Source organism: Colias philodice, chromosome 18, assembly GCF_061535455.1.
Source record: "Colias philodice isolate Cphi_HAF_F1 chromosome 18, ilColPhil1 Martin Lab GWU primary, whole genome shotgun sequence".
Classification (NCBI taxonomy): domain Eukaryota; kingdom Metazoa; phylum Arthropoda; class Insecta; order Lepidoptera; family Pieridae; genus Colias; species Colias philodice.
In genome coordinates, this window is record NC_143103.1 from 9,482,689 (window position 1) to 9,510,291 (window position 27,603).

General features: G+C 40.9%; 1 protein-coding gene across 1 annotated transcript; it reads left to right on the plus strand.

Annotated features, from left to right (window-relative positions):
• The first annotated feature begins 3,827 nt into the window (after positions 1 to 3,827).
• Positions 3,828 to 27,395, plus strand: LOC149480698 (uncharacterized). The gene is made up of 20 exons (XM_089706530.1): positions 3,828 to 4,252; positions 8,872 to 8,955; positions 10,094 to 10,171; positions 10,982 to 11,700; positions 11,982 to 12,338; positions 13,679 to 13,885; positions 14,239 to 14,368; positions 14,576 to 14,695; positions 15,042 to 15,242; positions 15,921 to 16,034; positions 16,143 to 16,342; positions 16,696 to 16,905; positions 17,095 to 18,540; positions 19,461 to 19,596; positions 19,902 to 20,107; positions 21,059 to 21,236; positions 21,829 to 21,992; positions 22,268 to 22,425; positions 26,492 to 26,670; positions 27,031 to 27,395. Exons 1-19 carry the CDS (start codon positions 4,087 to 4,089, stop codon positions 26,646 to 26,648), a joined length of 5,031 nt encoding a protein of 1,676 aa, XP_089562656.1. The 5' UTR covers positions 3,828 to 4,086; the 3' UTR covers positions 26,649 to 26,670; positions 27,031 to 27,395.
• Positions 27,396 to 27,603: the final 208 nt, after the last annotated feature.

Consider the following 27,603-nt stretch of genomic DNA (forward strand, 5'->3'; position numbering starts at 1 on the left):
AATGTTAATCTTGTAACCTTTCTATTATGTAATTTGTTTATATTATGTATGTATTAATATTGCGTATGTTTCAGATTATAATATATTTATGTCATTTCGTTCAGACTGTCATAAACTTTTAGTACCTACTATTTTTGATAATGTTCTTAGAAACATATTTATTTTATTGAAATGTGAATTCAAATACAAATAAAATGGCTTTTTATTGTTTTTTCGTATGCATATAATAATGATGGAAACGTTACAAATGACCTGTGTAGTCGTTTTTATGAATAGTGTGAGTTACCCTCCCCGCACCAAAATCGGCAGAAAGTTTAGTTAGAACATATTATGCCAGCGTACTCCATTCATTACTTAATGATCTAAGGTTGAAAAGTAGGTTTTTAATAAATAAGCACTCTCAGAACAATTGATTTATTTAATAAATGAAACGATACCAATTTAAATTTCGCGCTGTTTATGTATGATATGCGCATGCCTTAATGCTCTAAGGCGCATGCGCAGGTTTTAATTATTTTATAATTAAAAAAAAATAAATAATTTAACAATTTCAATGATGGACCTATACGGACCTAACGGTAAAGAATACGATTTTGATAAAATTCGCCAATTTTGCTATGGATGAGGTGCTAAAGTGTAATTTTTTTATACCCAAAATTAAAAAAAAAAATATTTATAAAAAAACTAAAGGGGCGGGCCCTAACGAAAAAATTGTGGGACCTTAAAGGACCTAACGGAGAGTGGAGACCTATCGATTAAGGTCATTTTTGACCCAAAATTCTATTGTATACGTAGTATCAAACTCAAACTCAAACTCAAACTCAAACATTTATTCATTCAATTAGACTTCTTATAGAAGCACTTTTGAAACATCATTACATATTTTAAAATTTACCACCGATTCGGAAAGCAGTATCTACGGAGAAGAACCGGCAAGAAACTCCATAGTTGCTCTTTTAAATCATGTCAGTTTTACAATTTTACAAAATACATATGTAACATCATAATATATTATAATAACATGCCAAAGAACTGTCCTGTGGTTTTTTCGCGACAACCCTCCATGGGCTTTTATCGTCCATATATTCCTGAATACTGTAGTACGCTCTCTGAACTAGTACATTTTTTATATAAGTTTTAAATTTAGAACTACTAAACTCTTTAATATTATGAGGAATTCTATTGTAAAAGCGTATACCTTGACCCATAAATGAATTTTTAACTTTAGCTAATCGGAAAAATGGCATTTCAATTCTATTTCTGTTCCTTGTGCCATAATCGTGTCTATCTCCTACTCTTGTGTGTAAGTCGGCGTTTTTGTGTACATGCAAAATATTATTAAATATATACTGTGATGGTACAGTAAGAATACCAGTATTCTTAAAGAGATCTCTTAGTGAGTCCCGAGCACGTAAATTATATATAGAACGAATGGCTCTTTTCTGTAAGATAAATATAGTTTCTATATCTGCTGCCCTGCCCCATAGTAGAATTCCATAGGACATAATACTATGAAAGTAGCTGAAATAAACCAATCTAGCTGTATCTTCATCGGTGAGATGCCTTACCTTTCGGACTGCATATGCTGCTGAACTGAGCTTACCTGCAGCGGTGTTGACATGGGCTCCCCACTGTAGTTTCTCGTCCAATGTTAACCCAAGAAATACAGTCGATTCTGTAGGGTGTAATACCTCCCCGTTCAAGGTAATATTTCTGCTTAACTTTTTAACATTTGGTAGTAAAAATTCAACACAAGTTGTTTTTTTGGCATTTAATAATAAATTATTAGCAGTAAACCAGTCGGATACGTGTAAAAGAGCAGTGTTCACTTCGTCAACATTTGGGTCATGCCTATCCACATTAAATATTAATGAGGTATCATCTGCAAACAGAACTATTTCACACCTATCCTGTAAATAATAAGGTAGATCATTGATATATACCAAGAACAAGAAGGGTCCTAAAATAGATCCCTGTGGAACACCAATGTTAATTGACGCACCGCTAGAACGTTCTCCATTAACAACTACAGTTTGTATCCTATCATGCAGGTATGAGGCTATGAGGTTCTGAGCTTGTCCTTTAATCACATAGTGACTAAGTTTACGCAATAAAGTACAATGTTCAACGCAGTCAAATGCCTTGGAGAGGTCACAAAATATCCCCAAAGCATTTTTTGAGTTTTCCCATGCCTTATATATATGTGTTAGTAGTGCAACTCCAGCATCTGTGGTTGAGCGCCCCTTTGTGAAACCAAACTGTTTGGTGTGCAGCAAATTATTAGATGCAAAGTGACTAGTCAATTGTTTTAATATTAACTTTTCGAATACCTTACTTAATGTTGGTAAAATCGAGATAGGTCTATAGTTGTTACAGTCTTCTTGATCGCCTTTCTTAAATAGAGGTATAACTTTACTAAGCTTTAATAAATTAGGAAATGTACCATAGTCACAACACTTATTAAATATAAAAGCTAAATTGTTTGCAATATTTTCTATTATATTAACTAAATTTACGGACATTCCCCAAAGATCACAAGTATTTTTTAAATTTAGTGTCTTAAAGGCTGTAACAATATCATTAGCAGTTACGTGTCGCAATTCAAATAATGTGCTGCACCCCGCAACATGGTCCCTCAAAAAGGTCTCTGCAAGTGCTGAAGACGAATTTAAATTATTAGTAATGCTAGCAGGGACACTACTAAAGAAATCTTCAAATGCAAGCGCAACATCAACATGGTCCGGGAGCCAGCAGCAGATTTTATGACCAAGTTCCTCTCAAGCGGTAATTAGTAAAATGCATCAAAGTATAGTATTATGAAGCCTCGTGAACGTCAGCTGGAGCTTGGTTGGGGGGAAGAGCGGTTGTAGCCTCCCGTATCAGCTGACGGTTTTTCCACCAAGATACAGCCAGCTGACATATATATTTATCCACAGTTACATATAAGCTATCATCAGGTAAATTTTTGTTTGAGAGGAAATAACGGAAAATAAATTTTTCTTTAAATTTTACTTTCATGTTCGAGACACCAGCTGACGTATAATACACCATGTTGTAACCAGCTGACTATTTTTTTTCGTTGAGATATTGGGTTAGCTACAATTTGACAAATTTTTAGCTGAGAGGAAATGAATGAATGAATGTATTTTTTTCCTATGTGCGTGGGAGGCTACAACCGCTCACCCCCCCAACCGAGCGCCAGCTGACGTTCACGAGGCTTTATAATACTATACTCTCATGCGTCTGACGAATTATCTCTTGAGAGGAAATAGTTAACCAAATTTGCACCTGGCTCCCTAACCAACATTTTTGTCAATAACCATGCCATTATTAACAAGTTTTATGGTATTACTTGATTTGCTTTTATTATTAGTCTGTGATGGGGTGCTAAAGTGTATTTTTTTATACCCAAAATTTAAAAAATTATCAAAAAAAAAAACTAAAGGGGACCTAAAGAAAAAATTGTGGGACCTTAAAGGACCTAACGGAGACCTATCGATCAAGGTCATTTTCAACCCAAAATTCCATTGATGGGGTGCTAAGTTTGCATTGGTCCTAGCCAAGAAGCTTATATCTAATACACTGGAGATTTCAGTATGAACATTAACTTGTAACAAGAATGACGCCTAACTTGGCAAGTGGGTGTGAAAGGGATAAAAAAACATACAGGCGTCATTCAAGGTCATATTTTCTTGTTACAAGTCATGATGGACCGTGAATAAGACGCTTTAGATATAAGCATAGATATAAGCTTCTTGGTCCTAGCACTACCCTTTTGGCTTTTTTAAGAAAAAAGTATATAATAATAACAGATAATACAACTACAACTACATAATTTAAACTTCTGTGCAGTATTCACAATTCATTTAAAATCTGTGTTTAAAATGATCAATTTTACATTTTACTTTTAATTGGAAAAATAAATTTTACGGTAAACGAAACGTCACAGCCCTTTGTCAACGTTCATGTTGCTTTGAATTTGAAAAATATTTTGAAATTTCGTAAACTGTGTTTTAAAAGAAAACTTGCTCGTTTATTGGAACATATTGCATATACGTTTAAAGTGTTTGCTAATATATTTCTAAAATGGAAAATTCCTTCTTCGAATATCGAGACCAAACTAATGGAGATGGAGAATCAAGCTGTGAAATCGACGACAGTATTATGGAAGAATCTTTTGCTCCAAAGAAGACACCTGCGAAGAAAAATGTTACTGTATTTGTACCTGAATCCGATGATTCAGTTTCTGAGGGTAGGATATTTGGAACGTCAATGAAACAACGAGTGTGGAGTCTGACTGGTTTATTAAAAACTGTTAGAACTACCGACAGTGAATTATTACCAAACCACCCTCCATTTTTCCCCTCTTTAAAATACATACATATTTGAATACAAAATACAACTTTAAATAACAAGAACTTAACAAACTTAACATTTTAATTTTTTTTTACTCGTTACTAAACAACTTACGAGAACGCTCGTAAGCTCGTACAGCTCGAGCGGATGCACCGTCAGGAGGAGGGGTGGGGGAGCGCGTGACTGAATTTGCGGTCGATTTACCTGTATCCTTATCGGTCGCGTCCTGGTCCGCCTCCTCCTCCTCCGCCACATCAGCACATGTCCCGTCAGCACCATAGCTTGCGGGGGCACAATCAGTCGATTTATTCAAATTCGGCCGGGATAAAGAGAATCGACTTTTACGGTTCCCGCTATCCAGTGAAATAATTTGATCTTGATGCCTACGCCATTCGACCCCGTCATCAACCTTCACCTTATAAGAAACAGGGCCGGTCTTTTGCGTCACATTACCCTCGACCCATTTAGGCGACTTACTGGAATAACTACGTACAAGTACGGGATCCCCGTTCTCGAAATTCCTATCCTGACCTCCCTTGTTAGCCATCTGCCGCTGCTGTGCCGTGCGCACCTCTGCAGCGACGTCCGGACGTAACGCGTCTAAGCGACCGCGCAGACGGTGGCCTAAAAGCGCTACGGCCGGCGAAACTTTAGTCGTGGCGTGCTCCACGTTACGATATTGAAATAAAAACTTCGACAGTGCTTTAGAAATATTTTCGCCTTCATAAATAGCCCTTTTAATTACCTTCTTTACCGTCTTAACCGCATTCTCCGCGGCCCCATTACCTTGTGGTCTGTACGGTGCCGACGTTACATGTTGTATACAATTTTTATTACAGTAAGTTTTAAAATCTATAGACGAGAACGGGGGGCCATTATCAGTAACTAGCTGTGACGGTAATCCGAATCTAGCAAAGATAGACCTCAACACTGACACCGTGGATTCAGTGTCTGTTCGTTTCATTGCAATTACCTCAATCCATTTCGAGAAAGCGTCAACTAATATAAAATATTTTACACCCCCACATTCAGCAAAATCCGCATGAACCCTTTGCCAGGGCCCTAGGGGAAACTCCCAAGGATGTAAAGTGGCGTGGGGCGGAGCGTCCCGAACCACTCGACATGCCTCACAAGATCGACACAAATTCTCTATATCTGCATCCAAAGCAGGCCAATAAACGTAATTACGAGCCAGACTTTTCATTTTGTTCACTCCTAAATGCCCTTGGTGAATTTCCTCCAGGACCCTCGCGCGTAGCGGAGGTGGAACAACAAGCCTGTATTTAAAGATCAGACACCCCAATTCGTGTATGATTTCGTCCTTACGTGCGAAATAAGCCTGCTCCTCCTCACAGCTGGCGCGAGCCGGCCATCCAAACAAAACATATCCTTTGATTTTACATAATAATTTATCTTTATATGTCTCCGCCGCAATATCTTTAAAACTTACAGGCAATGAATCTTTAACTAAATCTACATAACTTAACGCTTCCGTGGGGCTCCGCTCACACGGAAGGGGCAGACGAGACAACGCATCCGCGGGACCGTTCTCACAAGATCTCACAAATTCTACCTTGAAGTCATAGGCTGATAAACGCACGGCCCACCTTTGTAAGCGGCTTGCAGCTGTTTGTGGTATTCCACCCTTTTTACCGAAAATATGTGATAAGGGTTGATGATCGGTACGCAATATGAACGATCTCCCATACAAGTATTGATGATGTTTAATTACCCCAAAATAAATCGCGAGCGCCTCCTTGTCTAACTGACTATAATTCCGCTCCGCCGAATTGAGCGACCGTGAAACACAGCTGATAGGGCGCTCACTCCCGTCTGAGTAGCGATGCGCCAGGACCGCGCCCACCCCATATGCACTGCTGTCCACTGACAACATGAGTTCCCGACCGTCTTCATAATGCGCTAATACTTTATCACAGGTGAGAGCATTTTTAGCTGCAATAAAAGCCTCCTCACATCTCGAATCCCATGTCCAATCGATGTCTTTTTTTAAAAGTGCATGCAAGGGTTGTAACATAATGCTTAAATTTGCAATGAATTTCCCATAATAATTTAACATTCCTAAAAAACTTTTTAATTGTGTAATATTCTGGGGCCTCGGGGCCTCTGTAATAGCGGCTAGTTTATTTGGATCGGGACGTAATCCTGTTTTATCGATGATAAAACCTAAATATTTTACACTTTTTTGTAAAAAACTGCATTTTTCAAATTTAACAGTAAAACCCATAGCCCGTAACCGTTCTAATACTGTACGTAAATTTCTTAAATGACTTTTCCTATCCACCCCGGTAACACAGACGTCGTCCAAGAATACAACGGTATTTGGAACACCCCGAAGGGTTTCCTCCATGATCTTTTGAAACTTCTCCGGGATACACGACAAACCGAATGGAGTGCGACGATATACAAATGTACCGACGTGCGTAGTTATAGCCGTATAACGCTGTGAATCATTCGATAACAAGCATTGTTGATAACTATGTTTTAAATCAATTTTTGAATACTCTTCTCCCCCACTCAGTGAAGCGAACAACTCCTCGATCCGAGGAAGTGGATATGGATCACGCTTAAGAATCGGATTTATAGTAATTTTATAATCACCGCAAATTCTTATATCGCCGCATTCTTTAACCACGGGTACTATCGGCGTCCCATAATCGGATGACTCAACACGGTAAATAATTCCCTCTCGCTCTAACCGCGCCAGCTCGCTCTCAACGCGAGCGCGCAGTGCTAACGGCACGGGTCGCGCGCGCACGTATACGGGCTTCTCATCCTTTACATATAACGTTATTGTTTTTTTACAAGTTCCTAACTTATCCGTAAACACCTCCGGAAATTCACACATTAATTGACTCACAAATGGATCGCTCTTTACATCCACATTAATTTCCTGTAAATCTATGGCTATATTTTTAACTCCAAGAGCGCGTACCCACTCTCTGCCTAACAAAGGACGTCCCCCGTTCTTAATTACATAAAGTTTACAATTATACACGGATACCTTACCGAGGGTTACATTTACATTAATAAATCCAAGCGAGTTTATCGTCGAACCGACATAACTGCGTATGTTTATATTATTAGATAATACAGTTTTATTAAAAAAATTACGCCTAAAAAAATCTTCGCTTATGGTCGAAATTCGGCTGCCGGTATCGACTTCGAACTCGATTGGACGTCCATCCACTTTAACCATAACTAAATAAGGTTGGTCACCTGTACCGTCCACTTGGATGTTGAAAAATTCCTCGTCTCGCTCATCGTCACTCACGTAATTATGTCGGGCGTTCGCCCGCCCTTTGCCACTCACTGATTTACACATATTTTTTAAATGGCCACGCACACCACACTCATCACAATTGTAATTAGCAAACCGGCACTTATCCGGCCGGTGCGGCCTCCCACACCGCCAGCAGCGGCCGGTGCCGCCGGCCCCGCCGCCCGCGCCGCTCCCGCCGCCGCCGTGCTGCGCGGGCGGGCGCGCGGCCCCGCGAAGCTGCGAGCGCCGTACGCTCGCCTGGTGCAGGCCTTCGCCCGCCGCCGACCCGCTGCCGCCGCCCACGCCTGCTGCGCTCGGGGCTGCGCTCACCTCTGCGTGTCGTTCCGCCGCCTCCAAGGCCAGAGCCAGCTCCACGGCCTGTTTATAATTTATGTCTTTTTCGGCAAAAATTCGCGATCGCATCGCCTCACTCGCCAATCCAGAAACGAACTGGTCACGTAAATTCTCTTCTAAATTGCTGCCGAAATTGCACGTAGTCGCCAAATGTTTTAAATTATGTAAATATTCTGTGAGCGGCTCGCCGACGAGTTGTCGACGTAAGCGAAAAACATGGCGCTCGGCTATCTCAGAACGCTGTGGTTCTAGGTGTTGTCTCACGAGGTCAACGAGCTCTTCAAACGACTTTGATTCGGGATGCTCCGGCGAACATAAATCGCACATTAGTGCATATGTTGTCTCTCCCACAACAGTAATTAGTAATGGCACTTGCAATTCATTTCTGATTTCGTTCAACAATAAGAATTGTCTCACCCGGCGAATATATGCTGGCCATTGTTTGGAGTTAACATCAAACGGCTCCAATTTCCCTATAGGCATGTTCACAACACTTTACTCACGTCACGCGTAGTTCCGACTCGTCGCCAATGGAACGTCAATGAAACAACGAGTGTGGAGTCTGACTGGTTTATTAAAAACTGTTAGAACTACCGACAGTGAATTATTACCAAACCACCCTCCAGTTTACACACCAAGTTTAATAACTTTTTTCCATAATATACTTTCAAGTTATTGATGACTAGTGGTCCGCCCCGGCTTCGCCCGTGGTACATATTTCGCAATAAAAGGTAGCCTATGTTCTTTCTCAGGGTCTAAAGATTGTCTGTGCCAAATTTCATCAAAATCTGTCCAGTAGTTTATGCGAGAAAAACATACATACATACATACAAACCTTTCCTCTTTATAATATTATAGTATAGATATCAACTTATTTCAAGGAGAATCAGATGACGTCTCGGGTTACACCAAGAAATCATTAAAAAACACAATTGAGATGCATAACACCAGTTGCAGTGATGAAGGTAATTAGATATATTTATGTAGGTACAAAAGCATATCAAAGATAACTTTTAAAGTATGTAAGTATAGTAAAGAATGCGTCACTCAAGAGTTGGACTAAAATAGTAAAGAATTGAATAACATATGTAATCAATAATGTATTGGATTAGTGGTAGGCTGATACACAATAACATCAAGCAAACTATAACAATAGATTATAGTCATAAGATTGAGTACATACAGTGCCGGTGTAAGGTCCACTGACACCCTGGGCGAAAATATTGTGGCGCCCACTTGATGTGTTCTGAAGGTTTGCACCAGGAGAGGCAAGAGACTCCAACTTCAGACCTTGGCGCCCCCCAGAATTTGTCGCCCTGGGCCATCGCCCCCTCTCGCCCCCCCCTAATGCCGGCACTGAGTACATACAGAGAACAGTGATAGGTTTAATTCTTATAATTAATTATGTATGCTACATTATTAATTAGGTACATAATATAATAACACCTTCTTCATGTCAATATTAGTATCAGTAATAAAATTTAACTCATCCCAAGGGATAGATCAAGATCTGTTACTCATTCAATTAGTAATGACTTTTTATAGTATGTATAAATTATTTAAATTTTGAGAAAAGGTAAAGTGCTCATATGATGTTAGTTTCTGGCATAGTCTGAAAGTTTATTGAATACTTTATAAGAAACTAGACGTCCGCCCTGGCTTCGCCTGTAGTACATATTTCACAATAAAAGGTAGCCTATGTCCTTTCTCGGGTATCAAAATATCTCCATACCAAATTTCATGCAAATTGGTTCAGTAGTTTAGCCGTGATTGAGTAACAGACAGACAGACAGAGTTACTTTCGCATTTATAATATTATTATGGATAAAAATAGAGAAAGAACATAAAACAAGATTACACTATAAAATTGTTATAAATATCTATACTAATATTATAATGCTGAAGAGTTTGTTTGTTTGTTTGAACACGCTAATCTCAGGAACTGCTGGTCCGATTTGAAAAATTCTATAATAGGCTATATACCATCACGCTAAGACCAGCAGGAGCAGAGCCACGCGGGTGAAACCGCGAAGCGCAGCTAGTATTATATAAATCACGTTATAATTATTCAACTTACTTATTATGAAAATTGTTAATCCATAGATTTAAAGAAAAAACCAAGTGTTGCATCAGCATTTGCCTCAACAAAAAAAGTTATTTTAAGTTCATCTGAGGATGAAGGTAAGTTTATTGTAGATTTCTTTGTGTAAATTTATTTGCCATATGGTATCAATTAGTGGAGTGCCTGGAGCATTTAAAACCGTATAACCATACAAAAGTTGAAAAACGTCATCACTGCAGAGCATATCCCGGTAGAAAAAACTATTAAAAAACGACTAATAGAACGCTTTCACGATGATATTATCATTTCAATTTTCAACTAAATATTTGATGTAGGCAACAATGTAGGTAATTGTAATATATTTAAATAAACAGATTTGGTACTAATAATTTTTTTCTTTTCATTAGTCATAATTAATTACCTTATTTTTTTAAATGTACTCTATAGAGTATGTTTAATTTATAATTAAACCGGCCGAGAAATTCCATTGTACATAGCAGTTGTGGCTACGCTCTCCCCTCCACGTTTTTCTATCTGTTCGAGATCCCTACTGCTATTTTTATACATAGGTATCTATGAAAAATATTCCTTTACGTCTACTCGAATAAAAATAAAGAAATACTGTTTAAAGTGAAAATATATGGTCAAACATTAATTTTTCATAACATTTTTTTAAACAACGAAACAATGGAGTGCACAAAAAAAAATTGGGTAAACATTGCAATTTTTAGTTTAAAAAACAATATCCCAAATCGATCATATTAATTCATTCACTATAACTCTAATCCGAGGTGAAGACCCCCAGGCACTCCACTAAATATAACTAAGGAGGTTAAGAAGTTTTGTCTCCGTTTCATATCTTAATACATTTACTTATCGACTTTTAGATTTTTTATATTTATGGCATATGCTTTCGTTTTTTTACACAGATTCTCTTCCGAAAGTCAATGTATCAACAAGGTTATCAGTTATGTCAAATGACTCGTTAATTATACGTAAAAATAAAAAACGCATTATGTTATTGGACTCCGATACAGACAATTCACTCATAATATCCAACAATAGGCAAAAGAAAAAATGCCTAAAAAATACACCGGCCAAAAAAAGTTTATCACCTGATACAAAATCCCTTAAATATGACACAAGTAACATGAGTTACGAAAGTATTAATATCGCTGAAAATGAGAGTACTGACGCAATAGATAAGCAAAAACGTGAAAGTGTACATAGTATAGACAATGACTCAGATGCAACTGTTGATTATGATAATGATGATCATGCAAATAATAAAAGCAGTGACAATGCGGAGAATAAACACGAAAGTGGACGTAAAAGCAGTGTAAATGCAGACACTGATGGGACAGTAGATGATGATAATGCCAAAAATAACAGTAAAAATGAAGCTCATGATAATACGAAACATAAAGATGTTCGTAAAATCAGTATTAATAGTAAAGACAATGACACAGATGGAACAGAAGATTACGATTACAGCAAAGGTGATGAAAGTAAAGATAAAAGTAATAAGAGTGAAGATGATGAGAATGATGATCAAATGTTCATGTCGCGAGCTACGCGTATGAGCATCATGGGAATCGTGCCCAAGGTCAATGAAAGTGACGATTCAGATTATATACAATCGGATAACGTAAGTATAGTTGCAAAAAATTATACTTCCTACCATTGAGATACATGTACTACTACGTATGTAGTACATATTAACTCAATGCTTCCTACTTACCTATATTTTTTTTTTAATTTATTTGTAAGCTTAACAGCATTATTATTGTTACAATACACTTTAAATAGAACATTTTTCTGTTATGTGTGAAACTCTGCATGTAAAATGAGTTATAGTTGCCCAAATAAATGACTATTACCATAAATAATATGAATGAAAATTGAAAAAATAAAAAAGTTTATTTTTAGTCACGACCAAGTTCGTCCGCAAGCATGGGTGACTTACCGGACACCGGTATAAACGTTACCAAAACACAATCGAATCAATCAAACGTAGAAGATTCTAGAATTTCGTGTTCACCCTTCTCGAGCCCCCTACGTGACGTAACCAATACGGAGTCGCCGAAAAATGACTCTTATAATAGTAGTAATAGTGCGCAAAATGACGTGGTTGATCTAACCCAAATGATCGAGCCTGACTTGAAAAGTACAATTAAGAAAAGATTGCATGCACAAGTTAAGGAGAATATGATAGATGATGACGTCACGATTATCGACACGAAGCCCGAAGTGATAGCTCTGAGCAGCGACAGTGAAGATGATGACGTAAGTAGTTAATTTCTAAATATGTAATTATTATCAAGTGCTGAAATATTTGTTTTGAAATATTGTTGCAACTTATTTGTTCTAGAAAATCTAAAGATCAAGAATGAATTTTCTTTCTGCATCGAGACACATGATTTGAATTTTTTTAGAAAACTGTGTGTGTAAATATATACCTCACCTTAATAATAATAGTGAATATAAGTTTACTACACGATTTAACCCCTTGACCACCGAGCGGCCCGATCCACGACACAATAGATTTTCTATTGTGTCTGTGATTCCGGGGGCTGAGGCATTAAACGTATATACAAATTCCAATACATATAACGGTACAATTTTTATTATTTAAAAAAATCATATTAAGCGGATCAGATGTGACACACGTAAAATTTATAAAATCCATATGAAATAATTTGAAATAATAATTGATTGATTGATATGTTAAAAAAATATTGATGATGTTGATTATTTTTTCATGTCTCTCTTAATTTTTTTTTTAATTCCGGACATAATGTTACATACACACATCGAAATGTCAAAAATTAAAACTATATACTCTTACGACACGAATATTGCCAGATTAAATTTCGTAATAAAATGTGTGGAGAATTGAGGGTAGATTGAAATATTAAATAACGTACTCGACGGTTATTTTAGATTAGATTAGTAATGACGGTTAAAATTTGCAGTCCACTTTATCTAGTTTTAGTTTAAATATAAGTGCAATTTTTATAGAAGCTGGATTCTTCTAAAATAAGTAAAAATGCCTAAAATTGTAAGTAGATGTTTAATATTGTAAAACCAATTTCTTCTTTTATCATTTTTCGTAATTTGTTACGTTTTTAAGTATACATATTTCAATTCATATGATAATGTGAAAGATATACTATCATTAATTTTAAACAATACGTTTTATTTTGAGTAGAATCATAAGAAGTAATAATAATTCAAGAATTTTTTACTTTTAAACGAATGTACAAGTTAAAGAACTTGTGATTCTAAAACTACGTATAACCTAATTTTTCGAATTAGTTCTTACTTCCTAACCGTCTGAAATTGTATTCTACTTTAAAATGTATAACAAACAAAACAATACGTCTTGATAAGTTTAGTTAAATATACATGTGATATACATATATTAAATAAATGAACATTACTTTCTAAATGAAAAAAAAAAATTTTTAACATTTTTTTTGGCTGCGAAAGTAATTAACCGTATTTTTTAATAATTAAATTAATAATGTAGGACCGTATTTTAAATTATATTTTGCCAACCAGTATCCTTTTTTCTATACATTTTGACCAAAGTATGAAATATTGTGCCATACTTTTTCTCATAGCTGAAGATAGAAAAAACCACCACCCCCACCATCAAGAAATCTCCAAAAAGGGAGAAACAAGAGGCCACGAAGAAGCTGGGCAGCGACATAAAGCAGTACCTCGTGCCGCCGAGCTATCCCAACCAAGTGGTATATGTGATGAAACATGTTAGAGAAAATGAGTTAAATAAGTTGAACGGGCTGAAAGAAGACCTGCAGGGTGTCAAGGTTTGTTTATATTTGTCAAAATTTAAAATCTTTTTATCTTTGTTAATCTTTATAAGTAATTCTGAAAGTTGATTATATCTAGAAGATTCAACAAGAAACTCAATACTTATCCTTTTTTTACACTTGAATTGCAAACATTAGATTTTTTATAATAATCAAGGATTGTTCAAAATTTTGCTTTTTTTGCTCATTTCAATATTGTACTCTTTCTTTTTTGTAAGTACCTCTATTAAATTGTGAAATAAATAAGTAAAAAATAAATATAGGCATATAATATATTAGGCACATGACAGAAAATATAATGATTAAAAAAAAATATTATTTGTTCTTGTTTTATGTATTTTTATAAATAGTTGCTCCTCGACACCATGGATCTAAACACGCTTCCCGATGGCGGAGTGAAGCTGATCGAACGACTCACAGCCCTGGAGGCGGAGGTTCGGAACCAGGGAGATAAAGTGGCCAATATGGTGGTCATACCCGGTAAGGAATGACGGATTTGTCGATTTTATTCTCTTTTGTTATTGTTTATAGGCATTTTTTTTCCTAGGAAATCAATTGAAACGATCTGCTAATATTCAACATTTATAAATGTTTCTTTATTCTTTTTAATTTATGGTGAAAAATGTACAAATGAAAACAATTTACTACTACAACTACTAAAATTTAAAATTTTATTTATTATTTCAGATAATCCAACACCAGCGGACATAGCTAAAGATGGCTTTGAGAATAATGAGAAGGGTCTCTCTTGGGATGAACTCCAGAAAGTCAGCAATGCTGTGCAGCCCAGAATGTTTGGCAAACAGGGTAAATATATATTAAAAAAAAATAATAATAATATCAGTGTTGTTATTTAAATGATAGTTTTTTTAAAGAAATCTTTTATTTTTTTGGATTTTTTCACATGATGTATTTACAGCACTATAATACTAAATATAGATACTAAATAAATAGTAAAAATACTGTTTTGTGTATTTTTTTAATAATTAAAAAAAAATACGCATTTTAGTGGTTTTACCTGTAAATTTTTCCGTTCTGTGAGTGAGGGATTTTATTGATTATGGAATTAAGACTGTAGTACCATACTTTGAATATTTTATTCTTGAGCCTACGTTTTTTATTTTTTTTTTTAATTTTCAACATATTTGTCTAGCGATGGCTACCCACATGGCGGAGCGCAACGTGATCATGGACCGGTTGCGCGACCTGTACGAGTCACTCGCGTCCCGGCCGTCGGAGGAGACGCACGCGCCGCAGCCGCGCGCGGTGCGCACGCCGCTCATGCCGCACCAGCTGCACGCGCTCGCCTGGCTGCTGTGGCGCGAGACGCAGCGGCCCAGCGGGGGCATCCTGGGTACGTGTGCACTAGCGACACGAGCCACTCGCGTCCCGGCCGTCGGAGGAGACGCACGCGCCGCAGCCGCGCGCGGTGCGCACGCCGCTCATGCCGCACCAGCTGCACGCGCTCGCCTGGCTGCTGTGGCGCGAGACGCAGCGGCCCAGCGGGGGCATCCTGGGTACGTGTGCACTAGCGACACGAGCCACTCGCGTCCCGGCCGTCGGAGGAGACGCACGCGCCGCAGCCGCGCGCGGTGCGCACGCCGCTCATGCCGCACCAGCTGCACGCGCTCGCCTGGCTGCTGTGGCGCGAGACGCAGCGGCCCAGCGGGGGCATCCTGGGTACGTGTGCACTAGCGACACGAGCCACTCGCGTCCCGGCCGTCGGAGGAGACGCACGCGCCGCAGCCGCGCGCGGTGCGCACGCCGCTCATGCCGCACCAGCTGCACGCGCTCGCCTGGCTGCTGTGGCGCGAGACGCAGCGGCCCAGCGGGGGCATCCTGGGTACGTGTGCACTAGCGACACGGGCCACTCGCGTCCCGGCACGAAGTGGAGACGCACGCGTGTACGCTGCGCACGCGCATCAATCATTTTATGTACAAACAAAACGTGTTAACGTAATCAGAATTTCAAAAAGATGAAATAATCATGCAAATTAAACATAAATTTTAATATTTTTTTTATTTTGCACAGCGGACGACATGGGTTTGGGAAAGACAATCACCATGATATCTCTTATGGCCTGCGACAAAGAAAAGAACTTGGACGACGATGAAAGCGATGAAGAGGACAGGGGAAAGACTAGGGGTGAGTAATTATAATTATACTCCCTATTTTCATATTGCCTATGAAAATAAAAATAATGTTACTCTCTTTTACACGCAGTCAATAATAATCCACACGTTGTCCCTTCAGCGATCCGCGGCGGCACCCTGGTAGTATGTCCCGCGTCGCTAATGTCGCAGTGGGCGGGGGAAGTGGGCAAGCACTGCGCCCCGCACGCGCTGACCGTGAGCCAGCACCACGGCGCGCACCGCACCGCGCAGGCGCACCGCCTCGCGCAGCACGACCTCGTGCTCACCACATACAACATCCTGCAGCGGGAGAGCGAGAAGGTGTGTAGCAGTGGGCCCCACACGCGACCGTCAGTGGTACCACTCACCAGGAGATCAGTGAAAAATAGACGGATAAGTGTTTGTTGCAATTACTATCGAACACATTAATCAGCAACATTATAATATCGCGAGCGGTCCTCACTTTAAAATGTTGGCAGTTTAACTGACACAATCAAATAGTCGTAACGTGGTCCTTCGAGCCGGATGACATTAGTAACAAAGAGCAGTAAGTGCGCAGAGAATGAGAAAAATGATTCTCTAAAGTACCCGCAACGATACAATATTATTGCAAAAAGTAGAGTATAATTACATCAAATTAAAATACCACATTTTTTTTTGTTTTCATTGATCAGAACGGCGTGCTAACCCGCGTGGTATGGCGGCGCGTGATTCTGGACGAAGCGCACGCGGTCCGCAACCACAAGGCGGCTACTTCTGTAGCTGTGAGTGCGCTGCGAGCGCGCCGCCGCTGGGCGCTCACGGGCACGCCGCTGCACAACAAGGACCTCGACCTGTTCGCGCTGCTCAAGTTCTTGAAGTGCACGCCCTTTGATGAACTCACGGTGGGTACATCATTCTTGAAATACGAAAAAAAAAAAAAAAAAAAAAAAAAAAAAAAAAACGTAGGCTCAAGAATAAAATATTCAAAGTATGGTACTACAGTCTTAATAATATAGGCATATTGAGAGATATATGCAGAATTTTTTTGACATTGTATGGAAGACAGGCGACTAATGAAAATTGGCTTTTAGATGTGGAAGAAGTGGATCGATAATAAGAGCATGGGCGGGCAGGAGCGGCTGAGCACCATCATGCGCTGCGTGATGCTGCGCCGCACCAAGCAGCAGCTGCAGCAGCGGGGCCAGCTCGCCTGCCTGCCGCAGCGCTCCCTGCACCAGCGGGACGTCACCCTCACACCCCCCGAGCTGAACGTCTACCAGAAGGTGAGCACCAAGCAGCAGCTGCAGCAGCGGGGCCAGCTCGCCTGCCTGCCGCAGCGCTCCCTGCACCAGCGGGACGTCACCCTCACACCCCCCGAGCTGAACGTCTACCAGAAGGTGAGCACCAAGCAGCAGCTGCAGCAGCGGGGCCAGCTCGCCTGCCTGCCGCAGCGCTCCCTGCACCAGCGGGACGTCACCCTCACACCCCCCGAGCTGAACGTCTACCAGAAGGTGAGCACCAAGCAGCAGCTGCAGCAGCGGGGCCAGCTCGCCTGCCTGCCGCAGCGCTCCCTGCACCAGCGGGACGTCACCCTCACACCCCCCGAGCTGAACGTCTACCAGAAGGTGAGCACCAAGCAGCAGCTGCAGCAGCGGGGCCAGCTCGCCTGCCTGCCGCAGCGCTCCCTGCACCAGCGGGACGTCACCCTCACACCCCCCGAGCTGAACGTCTACCAGAAGGTGAGCACCAAGCAGCAGCTGCAGCAGCGGGGCCAGCTCGCCTGCCTGCCGCAGCGCTCCCTGCACCAGCGGGACGTCACCCTCACACCCCCCGAGCTGAACGTCTACCAGAAGGTGAGCACCAAGCAGCAGCTGCAGCAGCGGGGCCAGCTCGCCTGCCTGCCGCAGCGCTCCCTGCACCAGCGGGACGTCACCCTCACACCCCCCGAGCTGAACGTCTACCAGAAGGTGAGCACCAAGCAGCAGCTGCAGCAGCGGGGCCAGCTCGCCTGCCTGCCGCAGCGCTCCCTGCACCAGCGGGACGTCACCCTCACACCCCCCGAGCTGAACGTCTACCAGAAGGTGAGCACCAAGCAGCAGCTGCAGCAGCGGGGCCAGCTCGCCTGCCTGCCGCAGCGCTCCCTGCACCAGCGGGACGTCACCCTCACACCCCCCGAGCTGAACGTCTACCAGAAGGTGAGCACCAAGCAGCAGCTGCAGCAGCGGGGCCAGCTCGCCTGCCTGCCGCAGCGCTCCCTGCACCAGCGGGACGTCACCCTCACACCCCCCGAGCTGAACGTCTACCAGAAGGTGAGCACCAAGCAGCAGCTGCAGCAGCGGGGCCAGCTCGCCTGCCTGCCGCAGCGCTCCCTGCACCAGCGGGACGTCACCCTCACACCCCCCGAGCTGAACGTCTACCAGAAGGTGAGCACCAAGCAGCAGCTGCAGCAGCGGGGCCAGCTCGCCTGCCTGCCGCAGCGCTCCCTGCACCAGCGGGACGTCACCCTCACACCCCCCGAGCTGAACGTCTACCAGAAGGTGAGCACCAAGCAGCAGCTGCAGCAGCGGGGCCAGCTCGCCTGCCTGCCGCAGCGCTCCCTGCACCAGCGGGACGTCACCCTCACACCCCCCGAGCTGAACGTCTACCGGAAGGTGAGCACCAAACAGCAGCTACAGCAACTTCAGTAGCAAGCAGTAACAACAGCAACTTCAATGCAGCAGCTGCAACAACAACTTCGATGCAGCAGCTGCAACATCAACTTCGATGCAGCAGCTGCAACAACAACTTCGATGCAGCAGCTGCAACTGCAACTTCTATGCAGAAGCTGCAACTGCAACTTCTATGCAGCAGCTGCAACTGCAACTTCGATACAGAAGCTGCAACAACTTCGATGCAGCAGCTGCAACTGCATTTTCGATGAACAAAAAACATTTTTATTCATTCATTTAATAATAACTCCAGGTGTTCGAGCAACGAACCAATATTTTATTTTAAACATTTATTACTTATTATCTATAGCTACATTACATATTACAATAATTGAGCAATAACGTAAATGAGGTCAAGCTGCCTCAGCATTATTATCGTGCGACGGCCGAGCCGGCCGGAAAGCGCAGTTCTTCCATACCAGCGCCCGAGTGCTAATCTATCCGCTCGAATCCGCGTAAATTATATATAATTACTAGCGGTCCGCCCCGGCTTCGCCCGTGGTACATATGAAAAATAGATGTTGGCCGATTCTCAGACTTACCCGATATGCACAGAAAATTTCATGAGAATCGGTCCACCCGTTTCGGAGGAGTATGCAGACTAACATTGTGACACGAGAATTTTATATATAAGATTAGCAGTAATTAAAGTGTTCCCAGTTGTCCCATAATATCATAGCATTATTAGCAGCGTTTAGAGCGACCTATATACAGTCCACTATCGATGTAATACGTAAACTGTACACCAGGTGCTGGTCTTCTCGAAGACTCTCTTCGCGCAGTTCCTTCACCAGCGAGCGGAAAAAGTAGATGGAGCGATACACCAACCACCAAACAAGGATTCCGAATATGCCAAGATGCATAAAAGGATGATCGCTTTGCAAGGTAAGAAGAAACGTTAACATTTATAAAGTAAAATAATTATATTTTGTACATTTTCAAATTTCCTGCATTAAATTATTCCAATTTTGGTCCTTTGATTGCAAATACCTTTCATTGCTTTAGCAGTAGAAGCGGGCTGCTAAATTTTTTTTATGTTTCTACGATGAATACTTCAATCATCAATGCATATCATTGGTCTTATAACAATTTATATCATTTTAGAACAGTCGCCAGTTTCTAGACAGTCTTTTTTTTTAGATTTCATGACAAAACTGTATATTTTTACCATCATCATACCATACCACCAGGCGCGAAACCAGTAAAGTCGCATGAGATTTTGGTGCTGCTGCTGCGATTGCGTCAGGTTTGCTGCCACTGTGGGCTGATCGCGGCCATGTTGGACCAAGACCAGGACCAGGACCAGGACCTGGACCTCCAGCCGGACCCCGCTGGACAGGACCTACTAGCTGAACTCAATAAGCTCTCTTTGGAGGATTCTAGGGAAAGACGGAAGGTATTGATATATTTATATTTTGTAATTGTGGTTGTGAAATAAAGATATTTTTATTTTATTATTATTTTTGTGATAGTTGGTTTAAATTATTGAAATGCTTTGTAAAAGATTTTTTTTCTAATATTTAATTTCTCAATATATCGCTTAAGTCATAGATAACTTTACATCATTTGTTCATTTAAATATACTTTCTTTTGAATCGTCAATATGCTTAGTTTAATCTTCTTATATATAAAAATGAATCGCAAAATGTGTTGGTAAGCGCATAAATCGAGAACGGCTGAACCGATTTCGATAATTCTTTTTTTATTATATTCCTTGAAGTACGAGGATGGTTCTTATGTAGAGAAAACTAAACATGTACCACGGGCGAAGCCGGGGCGGACCGCTAGTAATTAATATAATTAGATTTCCGCCCGCGTTTTCTAAAACAACAAATTACAGAATAAATTTTTCCCCGAAAATCACGCTATTGCGAACAGACAGACAGACCCATGTAGCAGAAGGATGTATTTTATAATATCTAGTGAATAAACAGAAAATTTACATTCATCAATTACTCAAGACTCGAAGGACCAATTCCGGTCTAATACAACTTTGGCACAGTTGCTCTTTATCATTGACTGGCCGGATGGCTTGATTGGTAGTGGCCCTGCCTTCCAAGCCAGAGGTCGTGGGTTCGATCCCCACCCGGGGCAAATATTTGTGTGATGAACATAGATGTTTGTTCTGTGTCTGTGTGTTAATTATCTATATAAGTATTTATTTAAAATTATATATGTATGTTTATCAGCCATCTGGTTTCCATAACACAAGCGAAAGCTTAGTATGGGATCAGATCGTGCCGTGTGTGAAAATTGTCCCGAAATATTTATTTATTATTTATCATATTTATACGGAACCCACATTTTAACCAGTCTAACTCGCTCTTGACCGATTTATTTCCTCCAGAGTGGAAATACAAATAAGGAGGAAGAGGAGGAGGGTATACAAGGGGAGGGAACTACAGCGGCAGAGGCAATACGTTCCGTGCTGTCGCCCAATAACCCGGTGTTCAGACTTGATAAGCGATCCTCTAAGATCCAGGCGGTTATGGATTGCTTGCTCAATGAGATATTGCCTAATAAAGGTTGGTGAAATACAATATTGGTCAATATTAGTAATAATAAAATTTTTGTAATTGTTTATGAATGTATTTTGTAATATGGCCGTATTAATTGAATGTTTTAATTTGTAAAATAATTTTTGTACGCCATTTAAAATGGAAGTATATGTGAGAAAAAATATTGTATAACCCCTTTAAATTACCATATACGAGCAAATAAATTTATTTGTTTTGAATAATAGGTGTGTGAGATGATAATTAATATTTTTTTTATACTAAAATCTATACACTTGTAAATGCATTTAGGGTATGTTTATTTTGGAAGGAAAATCGCTCAAATACACTTGTGGCATAAGTAATTAAATTATGACCAGTGATAAATGTAAGGTTTTTGGAAAATTAACTCTTCATTTTCAACTTGAAATCATTGGAAATTGGAACTAATTTAATATTCATTCAGATATATATGTAAAAAATTTATGATATAAAACGGTAACAACTTTAATGATATAATTATAAGAATATAGGAAAGCAGGGGACTGACACTAAAACAACTATATTTATAGAGTAAATTTTATTCACTGTTTAATTTTTCTTGAATTCCAAACACTTCCAGGCGAGAAAGCAGTAGTAGTATCTCAATGGACGTCCGTGCTCAAGCTAGTTGAACAGGAGCTGAAGAAGGAGCGCGTAGACACGGTGACGCTGAGCGGGTCCGTGTCGGTGTCTGCGCGCGCGCCGCTCATTGATGCGCTCAACGACCCTAACGGGAAAGTGAGGGTATGTGGGGAGATTGGATGATGAGGATCAAATTAAAATTATTTATTTTATTTGCAATTGGTGTTAAACTAATTTGTGATTTTTTTTCTATAGCGATTTTGTTACAGTATTTACTGATTTATATCCATAATATTGAATTTATCTATTTTTTAAATTATGTCCATAAATTTTTATTTTTTTGATAATTGTTATGACCCAGTGTATCATCCCTGTTCGCTGTGACATGGATATATGGGACATCCTGTAAACTATGTGATGCACATGCACATATACAGGTGATGCTGCTGTCGCTGTGCGCGGGCGGCGTGGGGCTGAACCTGTGCGGCGCGAGCCACCTGCTGCTGCTCGACCCGCACTGGAACCCGCAGCTGGAGGAGCAGGCGCGCGACCGCGTCTACCGCGTGGGGCAGACCCGCCACGTGCACATATACAGGTGATGCTGCTGTCGCTGTGCGCGGGCGGCGTGGGGCTGAACCTGTGCGGCGCGAGCCACCTGCTGCTGCTCGACCCGCACTGGAACCCGCAGCTGGAGGAGCAGGCGCGCGACCGCGTCTACCGCGTGGGGCAGACCCGCCACGTGCACATATACAGGTGATGCTGCTGTCGCTGTGCGCGGGCGGCGTGGGGCTGAACCTGTGCGGCGCGAGCCACCTGCTGCTGCTCGACCCGCACTGGAACCCGCAGCTGGAGGAGCAGGCGCGCGACCGCGTCTACCGCGTGGGGCAGACCCGCCACGTGCACATATACAGGTGATGCTGCTGTCGCTGTGCGCGGGCGGCGTGGGGCTGAACCTGTGCGGCGCGAGCCACCTGCTGCTGCTCGACCCGCACTGGAACCCGCAGCTGGAGGAGCAGGCGCGCGACCGCGTCTACCGCGTGGGGCAGACCCGCCACGTGCACATATACAGGTGATGCTGCTGTCGCTGTGCGCGGGCGGCGTGGGGCTGAACCTGTGCGGCGCGAGCCACCTGCTGCTGCTCGACCCGCACTGGAACCCGCAGCTGGAGGAGCAGGCGCGCGACCGCGTCTACCGCGTGGGGCAGACCCGCCACGTGCACATATACAGGTGATGCTGCTGTCGCTGTGCGCGGGCGGCGTGGGGCTGAACCTGTGCGGCGCGAGCCACCTGCTGCTGCTCGACCCGCACTGGAACCCGCAGCTGGAGGAGCAGGCGCGCGACCGCGTCTACCGCGTGGGGCAGACCCGCCACGTGCACATATACAGGTGATGCTGCTGTCGCTGTGCGCGGGCGGCGTGGGGCTGAACCTGTGCGGCGCGAGCCACCTGCTGCTGCTCGACCCGCACTGGAACCCGCAGCTGGAGGAGCAGGCGCGCGACCGCGTCTACCGCGTGGGGCAGACCCGCCACGTGCACATATACAGGTGATGCTGCTGTCGCTGTGCGCGGGCGGCGTGGGGCTGAACCTGTGCGGCGCGAGCCACCTGCTGCTGCTCGACCCGCACTGGAACCCGCAGCTGGAGGAGCAGGCGCGCGACCGCGTCTACTGCGTGGGGCAGACCCGCCACGTGCACATATACAGGTGATGCTGCTGTCGCTGTGCGCGGGCGGCGTGGGGCTGAACCTGTGCGGCGCGAGCCACCTGCTGCTGCTCGACCCGCACTGGAACCCGCAGCTGGAGGAGCAGGCGCGCGACCGCGTCTACCGCGTGGGGCAGACCCGCCACGTGCACATATACAGGTGATGCTGCTGTCGCTGTGCGCGGGCGGCGTGGGGCTGAACCTGTGCGGCGCGAGCCACCTGCTGCTGCTCGACCCGCACTGGAACCCGCAGCTGGAGGAGCAGGCGCGCGACCGCGTCTACCGCGTGGGGCAGACCCGCCACGTGCACATATACAGGTATGTGCCCTGCAACTGTACGAGTGTTACGTCTACAGGGGAAAAAACAACACACGAAACTCATCTCGCACTTAAATAACTGTTTATTGCATAATTTATCGTGCTCACAACACTAAACAAACTCAACATATACAGATGCGAATTGAAAATGATTTCATTATGTTCACCATAAAAAAGATAACAACAAAATATAACAAAAGCATTAAACATAGCATAACATGCACTGTTTATAATTGTTACATATGCAGAACATGAGCATTAAACGTATTACAACATTGCACTGTATACGATCGATACATATGCAGAACATGAGCATTAAACGTATTACAACATTGCACTGTATACGATCGATACATATACAGAACATGAGCATTAAACGTATTACAACATTGCACTGTATACGATTGATACATATGCAGAACATGAGCATTAAACGTATTACAACATTGCACTGTATACGATTGATACATATGCAGAACATGAGCATTAAACGTATTACAACATTGCACTGTATACGATCGATACATATACAGAACATGAGCATTAAACGTATTACAACATTGCACTGTATACGATTGATACATATGCAGAACATGAGCATTAAACGTATTACAACATTGCACTGTATACGATTGATACATATGCAGAACATGAGCATTAAACGTATTACAACATTGCACTGTATACGATTGATACATATGCAGAACATGAGCATTAAACGTATTACAACATTGCACTGTATACGATTGATACATATGCAGAACATGAGCATTAAACGTATTACAACATTGCACTGTATACGATTGATACATATGCAGAACATGAGCATTAAACGTATTACAACATTGCACTGTATACGATTGATACATATGCAGAACATGAGCATTAAACGTATTACAACATTGCACTGTATACGATTGATACATATGGAGATGTGTACTCATTGCACTCTAATATGACTTTGTGTTAAACTTGTAACGAAATTATTAATGGTTGAACTACGTGTCAAAGTAAAATAGTTTAAAATTAATTAGTTAATGGGCTAAGAACAAAACATGCAATTAACAAATAACTTGAAAAAAACCTGGCTTATTTCTACGTTAGGATCAATGTTCCTATCTATTTATCTTTTCTTTACTTGTGAAAAAAAACAACGAAATTCAAGAGATTTATCATTCGATATAAAAACATTACAAATTTTATCCCACCGCTTTTTGTATAAGCCAATCAAAAATATATTTCTGGTTAGCGCCAAAATGATTTATGTGCTGTCTCTTTTATATTTTATGACATCCTAATACAAGCTACGGTTAATTTAGCGACCCTGAAAAATACATCACTAAATAATTAACACCATACTAAAGAAGATAATTTGAAATAATATACGACTTCCGTTGACTTTCCTGGAGATTGGAATTCATTTCGCCGTGACATTGGTAGGTTTTGGCAAATACGCAATAATTTTGACCGTTTGAAAACTGAGTCACCAGTTCATTATCATTCATCATTGACATCTATTCACTGGACTAGAGATATTCTGGTTTTTTTAACCGATTTAAAAAAGGACGTAAAATCTTTTTGTTGACTTTAGAAGAGATAAAACTCGGAAAACAAATCGTAATTCAAAATTCGAAAGTAGTTTTTATCTTTTTTACCTTAGCATTTGCATACCTATGATCCAATGATTATAGACAGTCTAGTTGACAGTAATGATATATTTCTGGTTCGAGTCCCACCCAGGGCAAATATTTGTGTGATGAACATAGATGTTTGCTCTGTGTCTGGGTGCTAATTATCTATATAAGTATTTATTTAAAAATTATATATGTATGTTTATCAGCCATCTGGTTTCCATAACACAAGCGAAAGCTTAGTATGGGATCAGATTGTGCCGTGTGTGAAAATTGTCCTGAAATATTTATTTATTTATTTACTAAACAGAATCGAAGCATAAATGTTTAAAGGAATAAGAATTTTTAAGCACTGTTGTTAAGAAAATAGCCAAGTATAGGTCACAAAAGGATTTAAAGAAGAACATTTGGCCATAATAGGTTTGAATTAATTTTTTCAACAAACCACAGAAAAAGACATGGCCCAGAACTAGTATGCAGTTTGTGAATGAGAGGATATTATTATTAAAATTATAACAGTGACGAGTGAGTCGCCTGAAGCCAATGTTTGTTTAACGTCGGCGGACTGTCTGCGATGAATGAAGGCAAAATATTGATATAAAAAATTTGGCATATTCGTCTGTTTTAATTTATGACATGATATATATCTTGGAACTTGAGAAAAATTTGGTTTTGTATATGGATGATTGTTTTCAGATCGAAGTTGCAATAAGGATACTTTGGTTTTTCCTTTTTTACTTCCGCCCATTCTACAATTTATAAGTTATAGGTTTCCTGAACGTTTTTTAATATGCTAAAGTAAAATTAAACAGTAAAACAAAATGCCATATAATCAAATTACTTAAAAATTAAAACTTGGTAAATTCTTGATTCCTGTTTTAAAAGTTATTCACTCTTTGTGATGTGTACATAACAACAAAATAGAAAAACATCATAATGCAAAATTGTAGTGTTTCAATATCTAGAGAAAATACCTACAATATCTCGTCTTCTTTACGTAATTTTCTTGACAGATTCATGTGTGTGGACACAGTGGAGCAATCGATCCGTAAATTACAAGAAGCAAAACTCGAAATGGCTGAAAACGTGCTGACTGGCGCTCGACACGCAGCTTCCAAACTTACCATTGAAGATCTCAAGCTGCTGTTCAATATGGGGCCGCAGAACTAGGGTGGAACTGCTGTTGGATATGGTTAGTATTTCACTGAGGAAACCTAGTTTAACCTCAAAATTAAGTTTAATTAGGACTGGTTAAAATCAACCCAATAATTTGTTTGGAACTATCAGAATCACGCCAATATGTTATGCTTCGAAAAGAATCACTCAAATGCGGTATCCGCAAATGGCCAGAATGACAGAATCACCCCTACCATATTAAAATTCTAGTTTAAATCAAATCAATATGTTATCTTGATCCATTTCAAGAGAATCACCCATGCTTTTATCTGTAATTGATCTAATCGTCGTTATCATTGTTAGTTTACCAATACACGAATCAGTATCACAATCATAAAGATGTGTGATATTTGAAGAATTTTTTTTTTCTTTTCAGGTTAGCCAGGAGCCTGGATGGACCCTACATTACCAATTGAACAAGGATAAATATTTTGTCAAGATTGTTGTTATATTTAAAAAAGTTTTCATATTTTTATATCATCGAGAATTGAAGTTATAACATCAAAATTGTCTGCGATTTAATAAAAGTTGTAAATATATTTGATGCTTTGTAAATTCTGTCTTTATTTTTAAGAGGCTCGTTTTGCAGTAAATAAGAACACTTCAGCACAATAAAAGTTAAAAATAATAATTACAAAGGATAAAACGCGCCAAATATAAATAATAATGATAGGAATTAGATTATTACAATTACAAATACTTATTTTTATTATAAATGTTTAAATAAATGATTATTTGTTATTGTTGTTTTATTTTTTATATTTCCACCCTTTTAAAAATAACAATGGATAATGTGAAATAAAAAAGACTATTGGTATAGTCTGTAACAATAATATTGTTAATAGGAAATTAGAATTCAAATTCAAATTCAAATTCAAATTTCTTTATTTGCAGAATGTACATTTACAAAGATGTTAGGTAGATACATATTACATAGGCTCTTAAACAT

Coding starts and splice junctions, on each gene's coding strand:
- LOC149480698 (XM_089706530.1), top strand. CDS start 4,087: ATGGAAAATTCCTTCTTCGAATATCGAGACCAAACTAATGGAGATGGA. Junction 11,701..11,981: donor ATTATATACAATCGGATAAC/GTAAGTATAGTT, acceptor GTTTATTTTTAG/TCACGACCAAGTTCGTCCGC. Junction 14,369..14,575: donor CAATATGGTGGTCATACCCG/GTAAGGAATGAC, acceptor TTATTATTTCAG/ATAATCCAACACCAGCGGAC.